Raw genomic sequence first — 20133 nt, 5'->3', positions numbered from 1 at the left:
CTATGATCACAATACACAGAGGAGTATATAAATGTCATGTACCCTTTCATATTTTGTGTTTGTGTGAGTGCCAAACACTGATAATCCATTCATTTGGCTTTCTATAGCAGTGTACTGTGTATTAATAATCCTTGTACATTAGTAAGCCACACAATTGTTTCACATTAAAAAAATATTTGTCCATTAATAAATTGTTACACTAAACACACAAGCGTTTTCATACTAACCTTAATACGTAAATTAAAGCATTAAGCGTTTTTTCCCAGGCAGTCATTTAGTCAGATTGCTCGAGGTTACTGAGCGAGTATGTGTGTAAGAGCGAGTATGAGAGTTAATGACTGCGCGCTCTCGGGGCAGGGGGCGCGCGCACGAGAGAATGAATTCATTCAAATCTGTTGCTTTGGTGAATCTCCGCCCGACGGAGCTCAGAGATGCTGCTGCTTCTGTTGCTACCTTAGAAGGACACCATGAGAAATCACAAGGAGAATCGCAACGAGTTACTCAATATTTCAGCTTTGCACGGAGGATGACATTAATATAATATTAAGATGGAATACTGACACTCTCACGTCGCTGACTGATATTGAAATAAGACAAAAGAGATGAGTATAATCACTTTATCTTTGCTTCTGTGTGCTGACCTACTGGATTTCGTTATAGGTAAGTTTTACTTCAATTATGTATGATATGAGCAGTCAGCTGTTTAGAAAACAGCTGTAAAAGTCATTCCATATTGATCATTTTCATCACTTTAAGAGTCGCTTTGAACTGACTGAATGTGTATATGTTTTTAACTTTATACCGTATAGTTTTAGTAGGTTATCAATACAAAACCGCACTATTTACCGCCTCAAGTTATTCGGTTCCACACGAATGCTGATTAAATGATTTCTAAATTGAGGTGGCTTGTCCTTTAAACTCAGGTGCTTTTGTTTAATGATTTTGATGGGTGGTTATTTTAAGGATAAAGCTTAATCTTTTGTCCTGACCCAGTTTTATGCGGTGTTATCTGCACTCTGAAATAATTAAAGGTCATTGATTACAGAACAATAGTGCAGGAATACCTTAGGAGCAAGCAAATATACAAGATTATGTAATGAATATTTAAGAGGGAGTAGTTATTTTTTTCTTTCATGTCTATACATGTATAAGCCAGACAGAGTGTTCTTGTTCTTTACATGAATCAGTAATTGCAGCCATCAAAGTCTTTACTGTAACTCAATAATGCTATAGCATCACGTCACGTCTCATTCCCTTTAGTCCAGCACTTAATGTCACCGGTCAGATCATATTAAAGGTACAAAAGCTTTGAGAAGTGTATCATTAGCTGTGTTTCTTTCTTTATAATCAGAATTATGTGTTTAGATTTAGTTCCCTCCAAGGCTTTAAGATCATATTCGTTTTATTATGGATTTGGCTATTGTTTAATAAGGTTTGGAGTGAAATGTTATAAGAATTGAAGTTCGAGGTAAAATATATTGATACTCATAGCAGTTTAGTAAAGGTCATTGACTTTACAGCAAAGACATTTTCAAGATTGGGGCAAATCAAGTGTAAAGGTTTAAGAAAAAGTCATGAATATGGGTGTAAAGAAAGAATATATGTCTCGTCAGTGTTTAACTGATAACTTTCATTTAACATATCCACAGATAACACAAATGCCTTCCTGTGAGCACAGTAGACATCTTTAATAAAGTCTAACCCTTGATATGCTTTTATGCGTGTTTACATAATCAAATAGATTACTGAAATCATCACAGCCCAACTAATCCTTACACATCGCCATTTAAATTCCTAACCAACTCTGACATTTGACCAGAGATTGATTTTCTGTGATTATTGTAGTGTATAAAAGGTGCTTATGTGGTGTGGGACTGTTATAAACCCTCAAAACTGACATTCACTCGCTAAGCCTCCCAAAGGACAGCTCAGTAAAGGACGGCGAAGTGAAGAAGTGCACGCCTGAGGGTCACAGGACTTTCCCGGCGTCCTGTACCGCATATGGGGCAGCCTACAGAATCACTTGGTTGATAGAGAAAATACCATGGATTAGGAAAAGAAGAAAAAACCACACACTGAAAAAAATAATCCATTCGCTGACGTCACAGTTAAAAAAGCCAATACGGTGGAGCAGTGGGATTTTGTAGGTCAGTGAATTTGTGACAGATTATAGGCCGATTGCCTCCCACTCTGATGCCTGCGCTCGGTACACGGTTTCAACGGAACTGCAGCACTCAGCAAGACACGGCTGCTTTTCACGGTTGTTCAAGATATGAAGGCATTTCATGCTTTCTGTCTGATGCTGATAAAAATTTGAGTAACAATTGTAAACTAAGCCCTTTCACTTTATTAGGGACAGGGACACAGCTCTGGCAGCACTGATGGCTGGAAGACTTGGAAGACAAAGATGAAATATAGCTTTAGATCTTGAAGCATCAAACTACACAAAGAATCCATCTTTGTGACAGCCATTATGTAATACTGTAATGCGCTGAACAATGTGTATGTGCAACATCTTTGCAAGTGCATTCTAAACAGATGGGTGTTTGATTTGTAGATGTGCATTTATAGTCTATTTAGCTTTGTTTTGTGTTTTGTTTCACTTTGCTTCTTTTCTTTTACTTTTTTCTTTACAGTTAGTTTGATTGTGTAGTATTTTGATTTTGCATTTGTTTGTTGTTGTGTTTAGTTTTTTGCTCAGCTTTGTTTTACTTTTACTTTTTTTTTTACAATTTAGTTTTGTTTAGCATTGTTTTTTGTTGTTGTTTAAGTTTTGTTTTGTTTCATTTTGGTTCTCTACATTTTACTTTTTGTTTCTTTACATTTTCTTTGTGTAGTATTTATAGTGGATTTTGCGTTGCTTTGTTTTTTGTTGTGTTTAGTTTTTTGTTCAGCTTTGTTTCACTTTGTTTTTAATTTTACTTCTGTTTCTTTACAGTTTTGTTGCTTAGCTTTGTTTTTTGTTGTGTTTTATATTTTGTTTTACTGTTCTTCTCTTCATTAGGGGCCAAGCACCAGAGGTGCGGTGGCACCTATTGTATCCGTTGGCGTTATTATTATTCCGCTTCTTCTTCTTCTTCTTCTTCTTCTTCTTCTTCTTCCGCCGCAAGTCTATGGCAGCCCATAGAACCGCTTGCGGGAAAGTTGTATAATTTTGCACACTGATAGAGGACAGTCCCAACATTAACCATAGCAAGTTTGGAGTCTCTAACTCAAACTCTCTAGCGCCACCACCTGTCCAAACTTTCAATAATTTCATGCTAATAACTTTTGAACCGTAAGGCACAGAATCAAAATTCTTTTTTCCTCTGATTCCTTGGCTCATGCCGAGTCGAATGAAGTCCAAAATTCAAAAATTGTAAGGTTTAGTTTTTTTTCTATAAATTTTTATTTGTAAAACCTACTTTTTCGAACTCGTCCTAGACGGTTTGTCTGATTTTCACCAAAATTGGCTCAGATCATCTTCAGACCATGCTGGCAAAAAGTTATGGAATTCAAGTTGATTAGTCAAAACGTTTTCGAATGACGCGCGAATAAATTCTACGAAAAGCACGCAAAAAAAAATGGTTGTAAGGCTATATCTCCGCAACGGTTTGTCATATTGAGGCCAAACTTGGTGTGTTTTATAACAAGCATGACCTGAGATTACCTGCAGTGTTTCAGCACAGTGCCACCTAGTGGTCAGGAGATATGAAAAATGGGTCTTTTTGCTTATAACTTCTGAATAGTTGGGCCAAAAATCATGAAACCAGTCTCTTTAGATTCGGTGAATCATGCCGAGTCGAACCATATCCAATTTTCCCATGTCAGCCATTTTGGGTGTCGGCCAATTTTAATTTAGCTTTAAAATGCTGTATCTTGAGAACGGATTAGCGTATCGTTTCGACATTAATTACAAAAATGTTCGGCACCATGCCCGGAATGTACATAAAAATTTTGGGGCCAGCGCCACCTTGTGGTCAAAAGTTATAACGAAATTTCAAAAATGCTAATAACTTTTGCGTACATTAGCCTATTGAAATGAAACTGATTTTGATAGATTCCTTCGGTCATGCTGAGAACACCGATACCAATTTTGCCAATTTTGGCTGAACTTCCTGTCCGCCATTTTGATTCATGTTGAAAACCTACTTTTTCGAACTCCTCCTAGACCGTTAGTCCAATTTTCACCAAATTTGACTCAGATCATCTTCAGACCATGCTGACCAAAAGTTATGGATTTCGTGTCGATACACGAAACCGTTTTCGTTTAGCGCATCAACGAATTTACTGGAAAGATGCCAAATTGCATCCGAGTCTGTATCTCTGCAAAGCTTTGACATATTGACACCAAATTTTATATGTGCTATTGTCACCACACTCTGACCAAGCCACATCAATTTGGTAACAGTGCCACCTATGGGTCAGAAGTAATATGCCCTTCACTAAACATTAATAATGAAATTTACAAAAATGCTAATAACTTCTGTTTACATTAGCCTATTGGAATGAAACTGATGCCAATAGATTCCTTGGGCCAAGTCGAGAACATTGATACCCATTATGCCGAAATTGGCCAAACTTCCTGTCCGCCATTTTGATTAATGTACAAAACCTACTTTTTCGAACTCCTCCCAGACTGTTAGTCCGATCTTCACCAAATTTGACTCAGATCATCTTCAGACTATGCTGGCAAAAAGTTATGAATTTCGTGTCGATATACGAAACCGTTTTCGTTTAGCGCATCAACAAATTTGCTGGAAAGATGCCAAACTACATCTGAGGCTGTATCTCTGCAAAGCTTTGACATAATGACGGCAAACTTTGTGTGTGTCATTGTCATTTCACACAGAACACGTCACATCAATTTGAAAACAGCACCACCTGTTGGTCAAAAGTGATAAGCCATTAAATTTTATTACGATTGGTTGTATTTATGATTTTTCAGCCATTTCAACTGATATTATCCTAAAATGGCTTAAGTTACTCACTGTTGTAGTCGGTCTGCTGCTCCTTGCCGTGCTTAACTCCTCATTCTGCCTCTTTTGTGCTTGGCCCCGCAATTGCTGCTTGCAGCTATATTTTTACTTGTTTCTTTACAATTTGTTTGATTGTGTAGTATTTTAATGGATTTTGCATTGCATTGTTGTTGTTTTTAGATTTGTTTCACTTTGCTTCTTTCAGTTTTACTTTTTGTTACTTTATAGTGTCTTATTTGCTTAGCTTTGTCTTTATTGTTTAGTATTGTTTACTGTTTTGTTTTTCATTTGTTTCTTTTTATTTTACTTTGTTTACATTTTAGCCTGTATTGCTTTGCTTTTTTGTGTTCATTTTTGCTTTGTTTTGTGTTTTGTTTCACTTTGTTTTTTTTTACATTTTGTTTGATTGTGTAGTTTTTTAGTGGATTTAGATTTTTTTGTGTGTTTAGTTTTTTGTTCAGCATTGTTTTACTTTGCGTCTTTCAATTTTGCTTTTTTGTTTTCTTTACAAATTATTTTGCTTAGCTTTTTTTTGTTTAGTTTTGTTTCGCTCTTCATTTTACTTTTTTTTTTTACTTTTTATTTAATTGTGCAGCATTTTAGCGGATTTTGCATTGTTTTGTTTTTTTTTTGTTTTTTAGCTTTGTTTCACTTTGCTTCTTTCAATTTTTTACTTTTTTGTTATTTGCTAGTTTTGTTTTTACTTTTTTATTTTACTTTGTTTTGTTCCTTTACATTTTGTTTTATTAGATAGCATTTATGGTGTGTTTGCTTGACTTTTTTGTGTTTAGTTTTTTGCTTGGTTTTGATTTGTTTTACTTTACTTCTTTTACTTTTGTTTCTTTATGCTTTGTTATTTTGCTTTGCTTTGTGTTTTGTTGTGTTTAGTTTTGTGTTATGTTTCACTAATTTTGATTTTACTTTGTTTTTTTTAACTTAACTTTTTTACTTAATTTTGTTTTTATTTGTTTCATTTCATAAGAGAGAATGACATTACAATATAGGCATACTTGACAGGTATGCATGATGAGAGTCTGCTGTTTTAAAGTTAATTTTTTTGTATATTTTGCTTTGTTTATTTTTTTTAATCATAGAAGTGCGAGTAAATCAATGCAAAAACAATCTGCAATACAGATATTGATTTTAGGTCAGTTTTTCTGGATCAATGTCATTATAAGGAGAGTTTGTTGAATAATGGATAATCAAGTATACATGTCACGTATGCGCTGATTAAAGTCTTTTATTTATCAGTTATTTTATAGTTTATTTTTATTAAGGAATTCACTTTGGGTTAGTTCTATTAAGTTTTTTGTCTATGCTTTTTATTTAGTTTTGTTTTCCATAGGTGAGAGCAAAAAATTATTTAATACTAACATGTCCGCAATATAGGCATTGTTTTACGAACAATTTTTCTGGATCAATGTCATTACAAGCAGAGTTTGTTGAATAATGGATAATCAGGTATACCTGTCAGGTATGTGCTGATGAAAGTCTGTTATTTCTTGCCGTGAGGAGATTAAAAATTAATGAAACATAGCACTGAGATGTCTTCTCACGGACTTCTCACAACACACATTAATATTGGTTTTTGCAATCATGCGTTTTGATCTGAAATATTCACACTTGGATCAAGAGCTCATTATATGCTATAATTTCACTGTCATTGCAGTATGACCTCTCTTGGGGAAGGTTTATATTGCGTTCTTCAAAAGCACTCAGTTTTGCTAACTTATGACTTAATGATTTCAGAAATGAGAAGAGCACTGTAATTTTGCTGGGACTCATTGCTGGTAATTTGAATGGGATTTTAAAGGAGGGCTGTGCAATTTGAAGATGTAATAATGCATTCAGAAAGTGACACTGCTATCTTTTTCCAGGTTATTTAACAGTCACCATTGAGCCTCTCCCTCCTGTGGTTATGGGGGACACAGTGACTTTGAAGTGCAATTTCAGGACGGATGGCAACTTACGAGAGATTGTGTGGTTTCGGGTAAGTGGGGTCCGAGCTTCATCTTCGCACGATACGCTTTTTATTTCAGCATACTGGAAAAAAATTATCACTTGTTTTTCAGTGTGCTAGTTTTTGTGCCTTTTCAAACTCTTTTAGGTTGTTCTGTTGGCAAACTGACGTTGTGAGAAGAGAAGCTGTCAAAAATATGAAAATATATTCAGGATTAAGAGTGAACGCCTCAGTGATTTTAGGACAAGCTGTTTTCATTTTGTCGTCACACAGAGACATAAATGTGGCAGGATTGATGAGCTAACAGATAAAACATTCAATTAAACACATCAGTATGCCAATATATTTCCATGACATTTAAAAAAATACTCTTATTTGCACTATTTCATGTTTATTTAATTTCTAAGAAAATTGTAAATGATCAGCTTTTCTGCATCTCTTCCCCTCCGCTCTACATTATTGATTTGATTCCTAGGAAATGCAGAAACTGATAAAAACGACTGAATCTCAAAAGCAAACGAAGTTGCTTTGAATCAATATATCTGCCAAGTGCATAAATGTATATGTGGCTGTCAGATGTTAATGGATCACATAATTGAGAAAATGGCTCAGAAAAAAATGAAGCTTTTTCTGAACTTATAAGAACTTGCACCACACGTCAGTTGTTTTAATGCTGAGTTTATCTTACACAATGAAATTCACTATTTTTAAGCATGATTTTAGTCCAGATGACAGTTAGACATTTAAAATGAATTATTGCAAATAATCAAGCATTTACTCCAAGTAGGAAGTATATGTAAATGCAAATTATTTCTCTTTAAAAGCATAGTTCACTCAAAAATGATAATCACCCCATGATTTAATCATCCTCAAGCCGTCCTAGGTGTATAAGACCTTCTTGTTTCAAAAAATAGAAGTTATATTAAAAAATGTTCTGGCTCTTCCAAGCTTTATAATGGCAGTGAATGGGTGTTGAGATTTTGAAGTGCAAAAAAGTGCATCCATTCATCATAAAAAAGTAGCTCCGGGGATTTAATAAAGGCCTTCTTTAAACCGTGTTCTTTAGCTTCCGCTAACTGTCGTACGTGTGTACACGTGTTCCAGCAGATGACGTAGGATGTAGCAAAATCTCTAGTGAGAATCCTTTGTTTAAAGCAAAGAAAAGAAAAAACTGTCTCCTCTTGGTTTATATTAGAATCCTCCAACATTTTTCTTTGCAAATCCTTGTTTTGTACTTCTAATTCGTGACTGGTGTTTTGTTATTCTCTCTTTTTTGAGCTTCCGCGTTTTTCACATTCACCTATGTCCTATGTCGTCCGCTGGAACGCCACCTTCTCGTGAACCTGAGTACAACAGTTAGCGGAAGTTAGAGATTGTGGTTTATTAAGTTTTAAATACGGATGTTTTTCTTGCACAAATGGATTTATTCACTTTAGAAGGCCCCCCCCCAGAGCTGTGTGGAGTACTTTTTATGATGGATGGATGCACTTTATTGGATGTCTCAACAGCCATTCACTGCCATTATAAAGCTTGGAAGAACCAGGACATTTTTTAATATAACTCCAACTGTATTCATTTGAAAGAAGAAACCGTATACACCTAGAATGGCTTGAGGGTAAGTAAATCATGGGGCAATTTTCATTTTTGGGTAAACTATCCCTTTAACTTTCTTTTACTCAGTACATGATAGTTCATTGTCATTGTTTTCAAAGGTGACAGAAGGTGGAACGTCAAAACAGAAAATTTTCACCTACGACGCCATGTACAACACCAATTATTCCCACATGGAGGACTTTCGCAGACGAGAGGACCTTGTTTACCAGTCAACTGTCAGGTTATAGTTATATCCAGCAGAGCACAGTTTATAGTGGATATTACTTGACTTTCCTCTCGGCACGCACAGTGCTATTTTTATGGCTGCTGTTATGTGTTTAGACAGATTGTTCCTCACTGTTCTCAGGCTCCCTGAGGTTCAGATGGAAGATGATGGACCATATGAATGCCATGTGGGGATCTACGACAGGGCGTCGAGAGAGAAGGTGGTCTTGGCATCTGGGAGTATCACTCTTAATGTCATGTGTAGGTTCTTGATATAAACCATAATACACAATTTCTACTCTGCGGCATTGTAGGTTATGGTGTCAAAAACTAAGGTTATGTGCTTTAGTATCTGGTTGTAGTAAAGGGATTTTCACCTAAAAATGAAAATTCTGTCCCTCTTAATGTCTTACCCTCATTTGGTTCCAAACCTGTAAGACTTTTGTTTATCTTCAGAGCACAAATTAAGATATTTTTGATGAAATCCGAGAGCTTTCTGACCCTGCATAGACGGCAACACAACTACCACGTTCAGGGCCCAGAAAGGTAGTAAGGACACTTAATTTTACACTTAATTTCAACCTTAATTTTAAAAAACTACAAAAATACTTTCTGCGCACAAAGAAAACAAAAATAACAACTAATACAAAGAAACAGTGAGCACTTTTACCTTATTTGAAAGGATTCTGTAAATGTAATAATGGAAAAAATAAAGATGATTATTTATATCAGCAGTTTTTTAGCCGAATAATATAATAACAGCATGTATATATTTTTGGTGTCAAAACCAGGACAAGATTTCAATTCTCAGTCTCTCTTTGTTAATTGCTTATGCAAGTACCTACATGCCTATAAAATCTGTGAATATTCATCAGGGAATTCATTCAGTTTGCCTCTGCATGCACTTGTAAATAAGTTTCAATCGGACGCAATAAGCCGTGACGTGTAAGTGAGATACGAGCTACAGTTCATTTAATGGCAGCTAAGAAATCACCAAGTTTTAACATGGATTACTGACTTAAAACAAGAGATTTTGCTATTGTGATATAAATCTTGCATATTAATGCACTTTGCTTATAAACTGAAAGCTCATTAAATGAGGATCTCCTGGCTTGCGGTCTGAAGCACAAAAGTGGCCTTGAGGGAAAGATACTAATAATTACTTTGAACGCCGCACTGTCATCTTTGTTTATCTCTTTGAATTGCTGTAGTGAAGCTATCGATTTATAATGAGTTTTCAATGTCTTTGTTTTTCTCAGCTCCACCAAAATCAATATCTGTTGAGGCAGCAAATCAGCCAGCTCGATTCAGTCGCTACGAGGCTCAAAACTTCACGCTTGTTTGCATTGTGACTGGAGGAAAACCTGCCCCCGTGGTTAGTAGAAGAATAAAATACAAGCTCCAAATTAAAACCTAAATAAAGACGGACATGTCCAAAGAAGAGGTTATTTAAATGGAAATGTGTTTCATTGCTGTTTAGTTGGAACTTTTTGTAATTATTTCTTCACCAAACTTAGGTATACTTCAAGAGGGATGGAGAACTTATTGAAGTCCATCCTTTCATGTCTACTGAGAAAGTGGAAAACAGAGGCTTGCTCGCTGCCATAGATAACCAGCCGCTTATCAGTCGAGAACTGGATGATACAAAAGTGCAGAAGTCTCTTTCTTTCCTGGGCCCTTACAGCGAGCCCGTGCGTCTGGATAAGGACCGACCCCAGCGCAGCTACACGTCTGGAGCTCCTACTCAGGAGGAACCCAGTCCCACCACAGAGGTCATCCCAGAGACCGTGATCAGTCGAGAGTTTCCCCGCTGGGTGCTGAGCTCAAGTCCGCTGTACTATTTCAACCATACGCAGTCTGAGCTTCATGACGGTACTATGGAAGTCCAAGCTATGCTGACCTGGCACTTGAACCCACAACTGGACAATGAGGCTCTGTTCACCTGTGAAGTCAAGCACCCAGCTCTTTCCATGCCAATGAAGGCAGAGGTTACACTCTGTAAGTGTCAGATCTATCTATCTATCTATCTATCTATCTATTTATCTATCTACTTATTAAAGCCAAGAATGAATCAAATCAGGTTAGTGTTTTTAAGCATTTTACATTTATTCTGAAATAATAACTCAAGGTAGGTACAATTTAATTAAAGCTGCAAGCAGTGTTGAAAGGGCCCTCGCCCCCGGGCTCACTGCCACCCAGTGGCTTTAGAAAAACAGCGAATGGTGAGCAATATGCATTTAAAGTGGTAGATATAGGAGGAATGTGTTAAAGTCTGACTATATGACTATAACTGAATATTGGCATGTAGATGTCTTTAAGCCAGGACTTTGATCAAACATATGAAATTTGTTGCAGATTGAACATGGTATGTTTGAGTTAGTGTAAAACATGACATATCCTGTTGCCAACAGGCTATGATTGTAACTAAATATTGGCCTTTAGATGTCAGGATGCCAGGACTCTTATCAAACATGTTCTAGTGCAGATTGGACATTGCATGTTTAAAGGAGAAGTCCACTTCCAGAACAACAATTCACGAATAATTTACTCATCCCCTTGTCATCCAAGATGTTCATGTCTTTCTGTCTTCAGTCGTGAAGAAATTATGGTTTTTGAGAAAAAAGCATTTCAGGATTTTTCTCCATATAATGGACTTCATTGGTGCCCCGATTTTGAACTTCCAAAATGTAGTTTAAATGCAGCTTCAAAGGGCTCTAAACGATCCCAGCTGAGAAAGAAGAGTCTTATCTAGCAAAACGATTGGCCATTTTTTTTATACTTTTTAAGCACAAAAGGTCCTGTAGACCTGGCTCTGGGATGCCCGTTCACAACGATACGTACTATTGAATCACGTCGAAAGCCAATCAAGAATGTTGGTCGGAACTACAGACCCAGTGTTTACAAAGCAAATGCGCAAAGATTAAGAAAGTGCAAGTAAGTTTGTAAATGCTGTTTACAAACAAAAAGGTACAATGATGTCCTCCTCTCAAGTTGTAGGAGAAAATAAGATTCGCCATACTCAATACACAGATGATGATTCGTAGTAGTGATGGGAAGTTATGCCGGGTATTTTACCGACTCGGACTTTTGAGTCTCGTTCAGCAAAATGAACGAATCTTTTTTCGAGTCATTCGTTCATTTTAGCAAAATATAATTAAAATGTTACATGTTACTTCCCTAACACATCTACTGCTTACACAAATGCTGATCACACTACAAACAAGACAAAACTATAATGGTATAAGAAACAGAAAAGATTCATTCATTGTTTACCTGGGTCTTTAGTCTATGATTAGCTCATCTCACCTCTTATCTGACAAGTTTTCGGGTTTGAGTCGTTCGTTCATCATGTGACAGCCCCGTAAGATGAACGAACGACTTGTAAAACCAGAAAGACTAGAAACAGGTGAACTAATTTCAGTACAGAACCTAACAGAATGTTGTGTATGCGCGATGTAACAAATCACTTCCCGAGACGACTCGTTCTTCCCGAGTCACATTAAAGATTCGTTCAAAATGAAAGAATCGTTCAAGAACGACCCATCAATAATTCGTAGCATCGTGGACGCGCAATTTCCTTTTGTCAGCAGGTGGCGCTATGATTATAACAAAATATTGGCCTTTAGATGTGATCTCAAAATTGCTCAGAATGAAGCATGAACCGATCACAGCCGAACATAACCAGTCATATCCAATCATATCGCAATGGAGGCATTGCCTCCTCTCATGTGACTTTCCCCCATTTATTCTCATAGGGAAGGCAAGAGAGAGACACAGACTCCTGCTGTAACTTTACCTGCTGGTGGTTTCTTTAAAAAAATACTCTTTTTAATGTTATATTTTGTAATACTTGCATTGTTTTATTTTTGTACTATAATTTTTTTTTCTCATCCAATATTTTGAGAAGGCACTGCCTTCCTTGACTCTTGAAAAACGCCCATGATATATAGTGACATAAAAAACAAAGTGCTTAGTTACAGTTATCACATTGGACTAAACCTTATTGACTTTGCTTTTATTTCTCACTGTTTACAAGCTGCTCCAAAAGGGCCGAAACTCTCCGTGGCGCCAAGCAGAGCGAAAGTGGGAGACACGGTTCGCATCAAAGTGGAAGGATTCCAAATGGGGCCTAAAGCGGTACAATCATGAAAGAAGAATTGTTTCTAGTATATAAAGTGGTGCAAAGTAATTATTTGTAAACAGTGCAACTTAACAGCAGCAGTGATTCATGTTTTTGCCTCTACTACTCTAATTTGAATGCACGGCGACAACAACAGCTAATGTTTCGTTATAATGCCTTCCGATGTTTTTTTTTTTTTAAATGTTCAACCAAATAATTAAGTTGCTACTGATGATTTATAGCAGACCGTAAATGTCTTTGAGAGCTTCTTTTGAAAACTGTTTAATATTCTCTTTTAGTATAACATATATGAGCAAATAAATACTGCCAGTTGGGTTTAGCAAATGTATATAAATGATTAAAAAGACTCTCCCAAGCAGCTTCTCATGAATATTTTAACTTTGTTTGCAATATTTCACATTTGAATGCAGAAAAATATAAACTATAAACCATGCATGTTATGCTGGGTATAACCATGCTCAGTGTCTGAAGGGTTTAACGAATATTTTGTTTTTGTTTTCTTTGTGCAACAGAATAAAGTGTTTCCAGAGCCTCTGTTCACATGGACTCGTGTGGGAGGACCTCTGCTGGATGGAAGTGAAGAGAGATTTGGGAAAGTACTAATTCTGGAAAGAGTCCCAGCTGAGCTCAATGGCTCCATGTATCGCTGCACGGTCCAAAACCCATTGGGATCTACCAACACTCACACCCGCCTCATAGTATTTGGTCAGTATCCTAGATGCATCGCGCATAATTCAGGTGGTGTGTAGCCAACGTTCAGATGCCTCATACTGTTCGGTTTCTACCTAAGATGTGTCTGCTTCCCAATGCTGGATCCACATCTGACACTCGCTTGCATGCATTAAAATGCTCAGATCATTCCCAAACATCCTTATTTCTTGCAGTATTTTGTTTGTACCCAGTAATTAAATACCCCATACTGTTTAGAGAGACATAATCGCAGTAAGCTGTTTATTTTCAAAAGATATCACAGTGTTTGATCAGTCTGCAAAAAAAATAAAAAAATTATATTTTTGATACAGACAGCATAAGCATTTATTGACCTAAAGTTGCACTCAGTTGTTTCTCATTAAAAAGTTTTATACACTTTTTTTGTAATATGCTTACAATCATGTAAACTTGCAGAGGAAGTGGAAGATTCCAGTCACGTTAGTAGTTCAGCAAAAGCTCTTTTATTTTATGTAAAACAGATCATGGTGGTTGCCATATTGAGATAACATGACCATTAACTACTATTTAAATTTCAATATAAAAAATAATTGATTTTTGACGTTTTTGCTAGCTAAAACTGAAGTGATGTTGTAATTTCACCTGGAAGTTAGCATCACCCTGGTTTCCTTGACGAAAACCCAAAAGGATTTATCCACTGGCCATTGAAATATTGCAGAAAATAAGCTCTGTGACCAATAAAAGTTTATGATTCTTACTACTACTTCTGCTCATCTTGATAATCTTCACAAATTAACGTTTTGTTTTTTTAAAGTCCTAAATACAGTTGCCATAAGTAATTATTAGTAAGGTCCTTGTACAATTTTCGTATGCGTTTTTTTTGTGTGTTCTTTAAAATTCGTCATGCACAGAACATCGCAGTGGCTCAGAATTGTCAAAACACCTCTCAAAATGCTCTGGATACGAAAAACGCAGAAAATTGAACCCGATCCGATTTTTTTTTTTAATGACGAACAAAAGTTTCAGAGGCAGTTTGTAAACGTGATTGACACAACACAAGGTCGTATTTATTTTTTAAAGGGGTCATCGGATGCCCATTTTCCACAAGTTGAGATTATTCTTTAGGGTCTTAAAGGAGAAGTCCACTTCCAAAACAAAGATTCACATATAATGTACTCACCCCCTTGTCATCCAAGATGTTCGTGTCCTTCTTTCTTCAGTCATAAAATTGTTTTTTTGAGGTAAACATTTCAGCATTTTTCTCCATATAATGGACTGACATGGTGCCCCGAGTTTGAACTTCCAAAATGCAGTTTAAATGCAGCTTCCCAAATGTTTTGTAAATGACCCCAGCTGAGAAAGAAGGGTCTTATCTAGCAAAACGATTGGTTATTTTCATAAAAATAATACAATTTATATACGTTTTAATGTCAAACGCTCATCTTGTGTTACTCTGCCTGGACTGTTTTTTTCCGGTTCATGACAGTTAGGGTATGTCGAAAAACTCCCATCTCATGTTCTCCCTCAACTTCAAAATCGTCCTATATCGCTGTTTTACCTTTTTTGTTAAGGGTGTTTGAACTTCTTTGCATGTTTACTTCGCAAAGACTGGGTTGGTACTTCTACATCGATGTAGGATGATTTAGAAATGATTTTTGAAGTTGAGGGAGAAAATATGATTGGAGTTTTTAGACATACCCTAACTGTCTTGAGCCAGAATACACAGAGTTCAACGAGACCAAGGCAAGAAGAGCGTTTGAGAATAAAAAGTATAGAAATTGTATTTTTTTAATAAAAATAACCAATCGTTTCGCTAGATAAGACCCTTCTTCCTCAGCTGGGATCGTTTACAACCGCATTCGGGATCATTTGAAGCCGCATTTAAACTGCATTTTGGAAGTTCAAAATCGGGGCACCATACCAGTCCAATATATAGAGAAAAATGCTGAAATGTTTTCCTCAAAAAACACAATTTATTTACAACTGAAGAAAGAAAGACATGAACATCTTGGATGACAAGGAGGTGAGTACATTATATGTGAATCTTTGTTTTGGAAGTGAACTTCTTTAAAAATTAAAATTTTTCAATGATAGTGTAAAACAACACCCTTTTTTACCTTGTCAAAATCAGCTATGCAGACATCAACCTGTTTTGTAGCATGTTGCTTTAAATGCAAATGAGCTCTGCTCACCCCTCCCTCTCTTCTATGGGGTGACAAGCCTGCTCTGAGAGGCTGTTTACTTTAGCCGCATTTATCTGCGAAACTTGCTAACTAGCACGTTAGTTGGACAGGCAATTGCAAAGATTCATAAAAAACCTTTATACTCACTTCTGCTGTGTGTGAAGCTGGATCACAAATGATTTGCATAAATTTGTATTTCATAGAATAAACATGAATATATCTTGAACTTGTGTTAAATACAGACTTTATATGTTATGCACTTAAAGCTACATTCCGTTACTTTTTTGGTTAAAAATTCAATCAATTATTGAGCACATACATAACCAAGTGTTCAAAACTATAACTCCTTACCTTAGCCCAGTTCACAATGGTTAGCTTGTCATAATGTTTCCTCATTTGACTGATACAAGTCTTTTGTCTTTGCATCATTATGACACGTCTGCATACATAAAGAAGGAGTCCCGGTTAGATTTTGTGTGTGGATGTTAAAAGTGGAGGATCTTTTTGTAACCTCTTACAGCAGCTGGAATAATTAAATTTGAGAATAGAGTCTTAAACGGTGCATGACAGTAATGAAACACATGTAAGTGACTGAAATTAGATTATATTCTAGTTTTAAATGTGCAGACATGAGGGATTACAGGGTACTTACAAAAAATTGGTATTTCAAAGAGAATGAGGAACATTAACATATTTTTTGGTGTTTTGGTGCTGTGAACAATTTATTTCTATGAAATTCGAATGGTATGACAATTAGAGATCACACTGCACAGAAATTGAAATCTACAGATAACGCTAATACACTAAATACACAGTCACGCAGTGTTGATGTTGTTAACATTAAAAATTTTTGAACAAAGTATAATAACATTTATAATTAATAGCCTAGTAGTAACAGTTATCATAGTAACAGTCATAATAACTTGAACGGTTTGACGTAATCTGAGCTAACTGATCCTTCTGATTTATTCACCATTGGTAGTGTGATTTATTGTAAAACCTTTTTTTTCAGTTGGTCAGAACAAAACTGGCAGACATGTTACCTACTTGTTCAGATTACATTTTCCAGTGAAACTTGCAGTGTTCCGCACCTGTCATACTGTTCAACTTCAACACTCCGCACAGACACTTGAATAGTGCACATTTTTCGAGGTTAACATTGGATTGAGCAGCCATGCAAAGCTCCTACTACTTACATTTTTTAGATAAAAAGTCATATTTGAGGTCAATGAATGATAGGTGAGCATTTGGATGTCCTGCCCGATGTACTATTTTACCCCATAGACCAGCCGTGACTTCACCACTTCCTGTGGATTTTTTTTTTTTCTGTGACTAGGTGACTAATAAAATTTTGGTTGACCAAGCCCTCTTCTCGTCAACTAATGGTTAGTCGGCTATTAGGGGCAACCCTAGAAACTTCTTATTTTAGACATACTTCTAAGATGTAGTAGCTGTTACCTATCAGTAAGCCCCTCCCCTCAAAAGCAGATGAACCAATGGCAGTTGAGTATCAGTTGCACAGGGAACAGAACTCGGACATCTTTAGGTTTCAGCGCCTTAGACAAACATTGGAACGTCCAAAGCTTTCATTGGTTTGATGGTGTTTATGCTACAAAAATGGAAAAACAATGTGCCTGGGGTACTTACAACACTAATTCCAGGTAATCTGAGAGGATAGGCAATGGAATTTATTTTATTCCATTTCTTAAGCCCAACCAAAACAGAGCAAAATGTCCCTAAGCATTCGACCCCAAACCCAATGAAGACGAAAACGTTCATTTTCTGGTTGTCAGACTCTCATTAAGTTACTATTTTCATCTGCTCAAGCAGAACATTGATGTCATCTTGTGCTTCAGCAAGGTATCTCTAGCTAGAGTCCATGCTAACGTACAAACCTAAATAGCAAACTGTTCTCACGTCATGTACAGTGTAGGTCAAAAACACATAAAGGTCTACATTTGAGTGCCTCTCCATATTAAACTGGTTAAATGTAAATTAATTTTATCTTACACTGCGGTTTATGAAGTTGAGAGTTGATCCGGGATGTTGCGATTGTGACGACTGTAAGATGAGGCTTCTCCCATTCGCATTAATATTTTGATATCTTTTGTTTATCCCTCCATGGCATATTTAAGTCCCACTTGCATGATGGTCCATCTGTCTCCAAAATGTATCAAAAACATTTTGGGACAAGGCTTTTAGACTGACACCTGCCATTGTAAGACAGTTAGCAACTATGTTTGTTTGTTTGAATGCGCGGCAGTAACTAAGGGGGCGGGGCTTACCGATAGGTCAGTTCTGAAGTACTGGTGCGTTGACTGACAGTCCACACATATACCTCAAAACAATAGATTAATCCGCACTACGGAGCCAAGCCAATGCACAACCCACGTAAAGAAGATAATTCACAAATAAGTGCAATTGCTCAAACAGAGATGGCAACAAAGGGGACAGAGTGCATAGGGCCCAAAGGCTGGGAGGGGCCCAACTGAGTGCCCCCACCACTGAAAGTGATTTTAAGGGGACCCCTTAGCAAATTTTGTGTAGTGGGCACAGAAACCCTATAGGGACTCCACTGCCACTAGGTGTCTGTATAGGTCCATGATGACCAGAATATGCAAGTTCAACATAACCAAAATACTGAGTGGACCTTTAAGGTTACATATTTCTATGTTTTGTGTTTTTTGTGTAAAGCTTATCTTTTTTTCAACAGAAAATCCCAAGATCAAGAAGGAGACTATACATCTGAACTGTAAGGCACACAAACGTTCTACACATGAAATATCCAGCAGTATTCTAGATAAACTCTCACCGTGACTGTTTAATAATTTTCAGTTGGTGATTCTGCTGGAGACACGCTTGGACCCTCGCTGATGATTCTGCTGTTGTCATTGACTCTGGAGTTAACATGAGCACTATGGGATGCGCTTTCCATTAGTACCCTCTCTGATACTCTGTCAGCTCCTCTGCCATCTCTCTCGCTGTCCAGCAGCTATGCTATAATCCAGGACTGAGATTGCAGCAGAGAAATATGTGCTCAGAATGAGAACGATAAGCTCAACCCTCCCTGACCACCCCAACCATGTGACAACGATTCAGCTCGGTTTGTTCCGCACCTGTCTGTCACAATGCAGTGACATATTCATGCTTTGACTTCATTTTCTACATTGTATTTGTGCACAGCTGTGTTGCAGAAAAGGATTAGAGTGAAGCGAATGGGACGGCCCACATACAGATAATCCTGGACATACATTACAGCTTTCATCATTCTAAACAGCTTATTGTAATGCCATTTCATCAGTGTTGTTCCTTATATCAGAGCTGTTGAGTGCAAAATCACTTGATTTCGTGGCTGAAGCTATTGCAAGTTGAGGATCAGGTTCACCTACTGCATATGACCTCTAGATGACAGTATAGATCTTCAGACCGAATACCTTTTTATGCATAAAATGTCCATAGACCCTTGGCTGGTGTGCACTGAGAAGTTCCTCAAGCAGTCAACAGTGTAATGCATTATAGCGCAATGTCATTATCTCTGCAGTGAACAAGGTGTGTTGCTACACTTGATAAAGAATAATTAAAGAATTGAAATTAAATTTTGTTCTTTTGTACAAAAATTTGTATGAACTGTAAATGATGGTGTGACTGTTTTCTATGCATATTAAACAGTCCAATTTATTATTATAAAATAATCAATTTAAACCAATCTTGAATGACCTAACCGAGGTGTGACGTTGGAGGGGGCGTGTCTATCAATACCGAAATATGGCGGCAAACAAGTCGGTTGTGAATGGTAACAAGCGAAGCAAAATTATTGTAATTTTCCATGCTGTATTTCAATAATATCAAGACACTATGCACGAATAAACAAACCGCAAATTTAAAGTTTATCAGTCACCTTTCATGGTTTGTTTTATTTAAAATTATGTTTTTGTTAGCATGCATAAAATGGTTATAGATAAAATAATTGTAAAATATAATAATAAAAATAAAGTATTGTTTTTCATGAATGCATAGCATATTCCTTGTTCACAAAGGGGCTGGACCGCCGCTTGGCCAATCATATTTGAGGATACGAACACAAATAGTTCCAATATTAAACTCTGATTGGATGAATCATGTTCCAAGCCGCTGTAAAATTACGGTACATAAACTACTTTGCTTGACTACCACAAATGTTCCGTTAGGGTAATGACCCAGGTAACAAAGGAACATTTTGCTAATGTTCCCATTACGTTATAAAAACGTTATTTCCGAATGTTCTCTGGGCATCCAAAACGTCCAGTTTTTAAATGTTTTAAAAATGTTTTTCCTTGGTTGTCCGAGCGTTAACATTTAACGGTAACGTTTTAAAATGTTGATGAATGTTTTAACCCTTACAAAAATTAACCATGATTTTTACTA

General features: G+C 36.6%; 1 protein-coding gene across 2 annotated transcripts; it reads left to right on the top strand.

Moving 5' to 3' along the window:
- The first annotated feature begins 386 nt into the window (after positions 1 to 386).
- igsf21b (immunoglobin superfamily, member 21b) lies at positions 387 to 19614 on the top strand. 2 transcript variants are annotated; one of them, XM_051095728.1, is made up of 10 exons: positions 387 to 660; positions 6836 to 6948; positions 8631 to 8752; positions 8879 to 8997; positions 9996 to 10111; positions 10254 to 10734; positions 12773 to 12873; positions 13390 to 13582; positions 18443 to 18481; positions 18565 to 19614. In XM_051095728.1, the coding sequence occupies exons 1-10, from the start codon at positions 603 to 605 to the stop codon at positions 18639 to 18641; spliced, it is 1419 nt and encodes a 472-aa protein (XP_050951685.1). In that variant the 5' UTR covers positions 387 to 602; the 3' UTR covers positions 18642 to 19614. The 2 variants fall into 2 exon arrangements, with proteins under 2 accessions (XP_050951685.1, XP_050951686.1); XM_051095729.1 differs by lacking the exon at positions 387 to 660 and adding an exon at positions 1284 to 1297.
- The last annotated feature ends 519 nt before the right edge of the window (positions 19615 to 20133 follow it).

Source organism: Labeo rohita, chromosome 23 (assembly GCF_022985175.1).
Source record: "Labeo rohita strain BAU-BD-2019 chromosome 23, IGBB_LRoh.1.0, whole genome shotgun sequence".
Classification (NCBI taxonomy): domain Eukaryota; kingdom Metazoa; phylum Chordata; class Actinopteri; order Cypriniformes; family Cyprinidae; genus Labeo; species Labeo rohita.
Note: the sequence above shows the minus strand (reverse complement) of the source record. Positions and strands in the feature narration are given on the sequence as shown.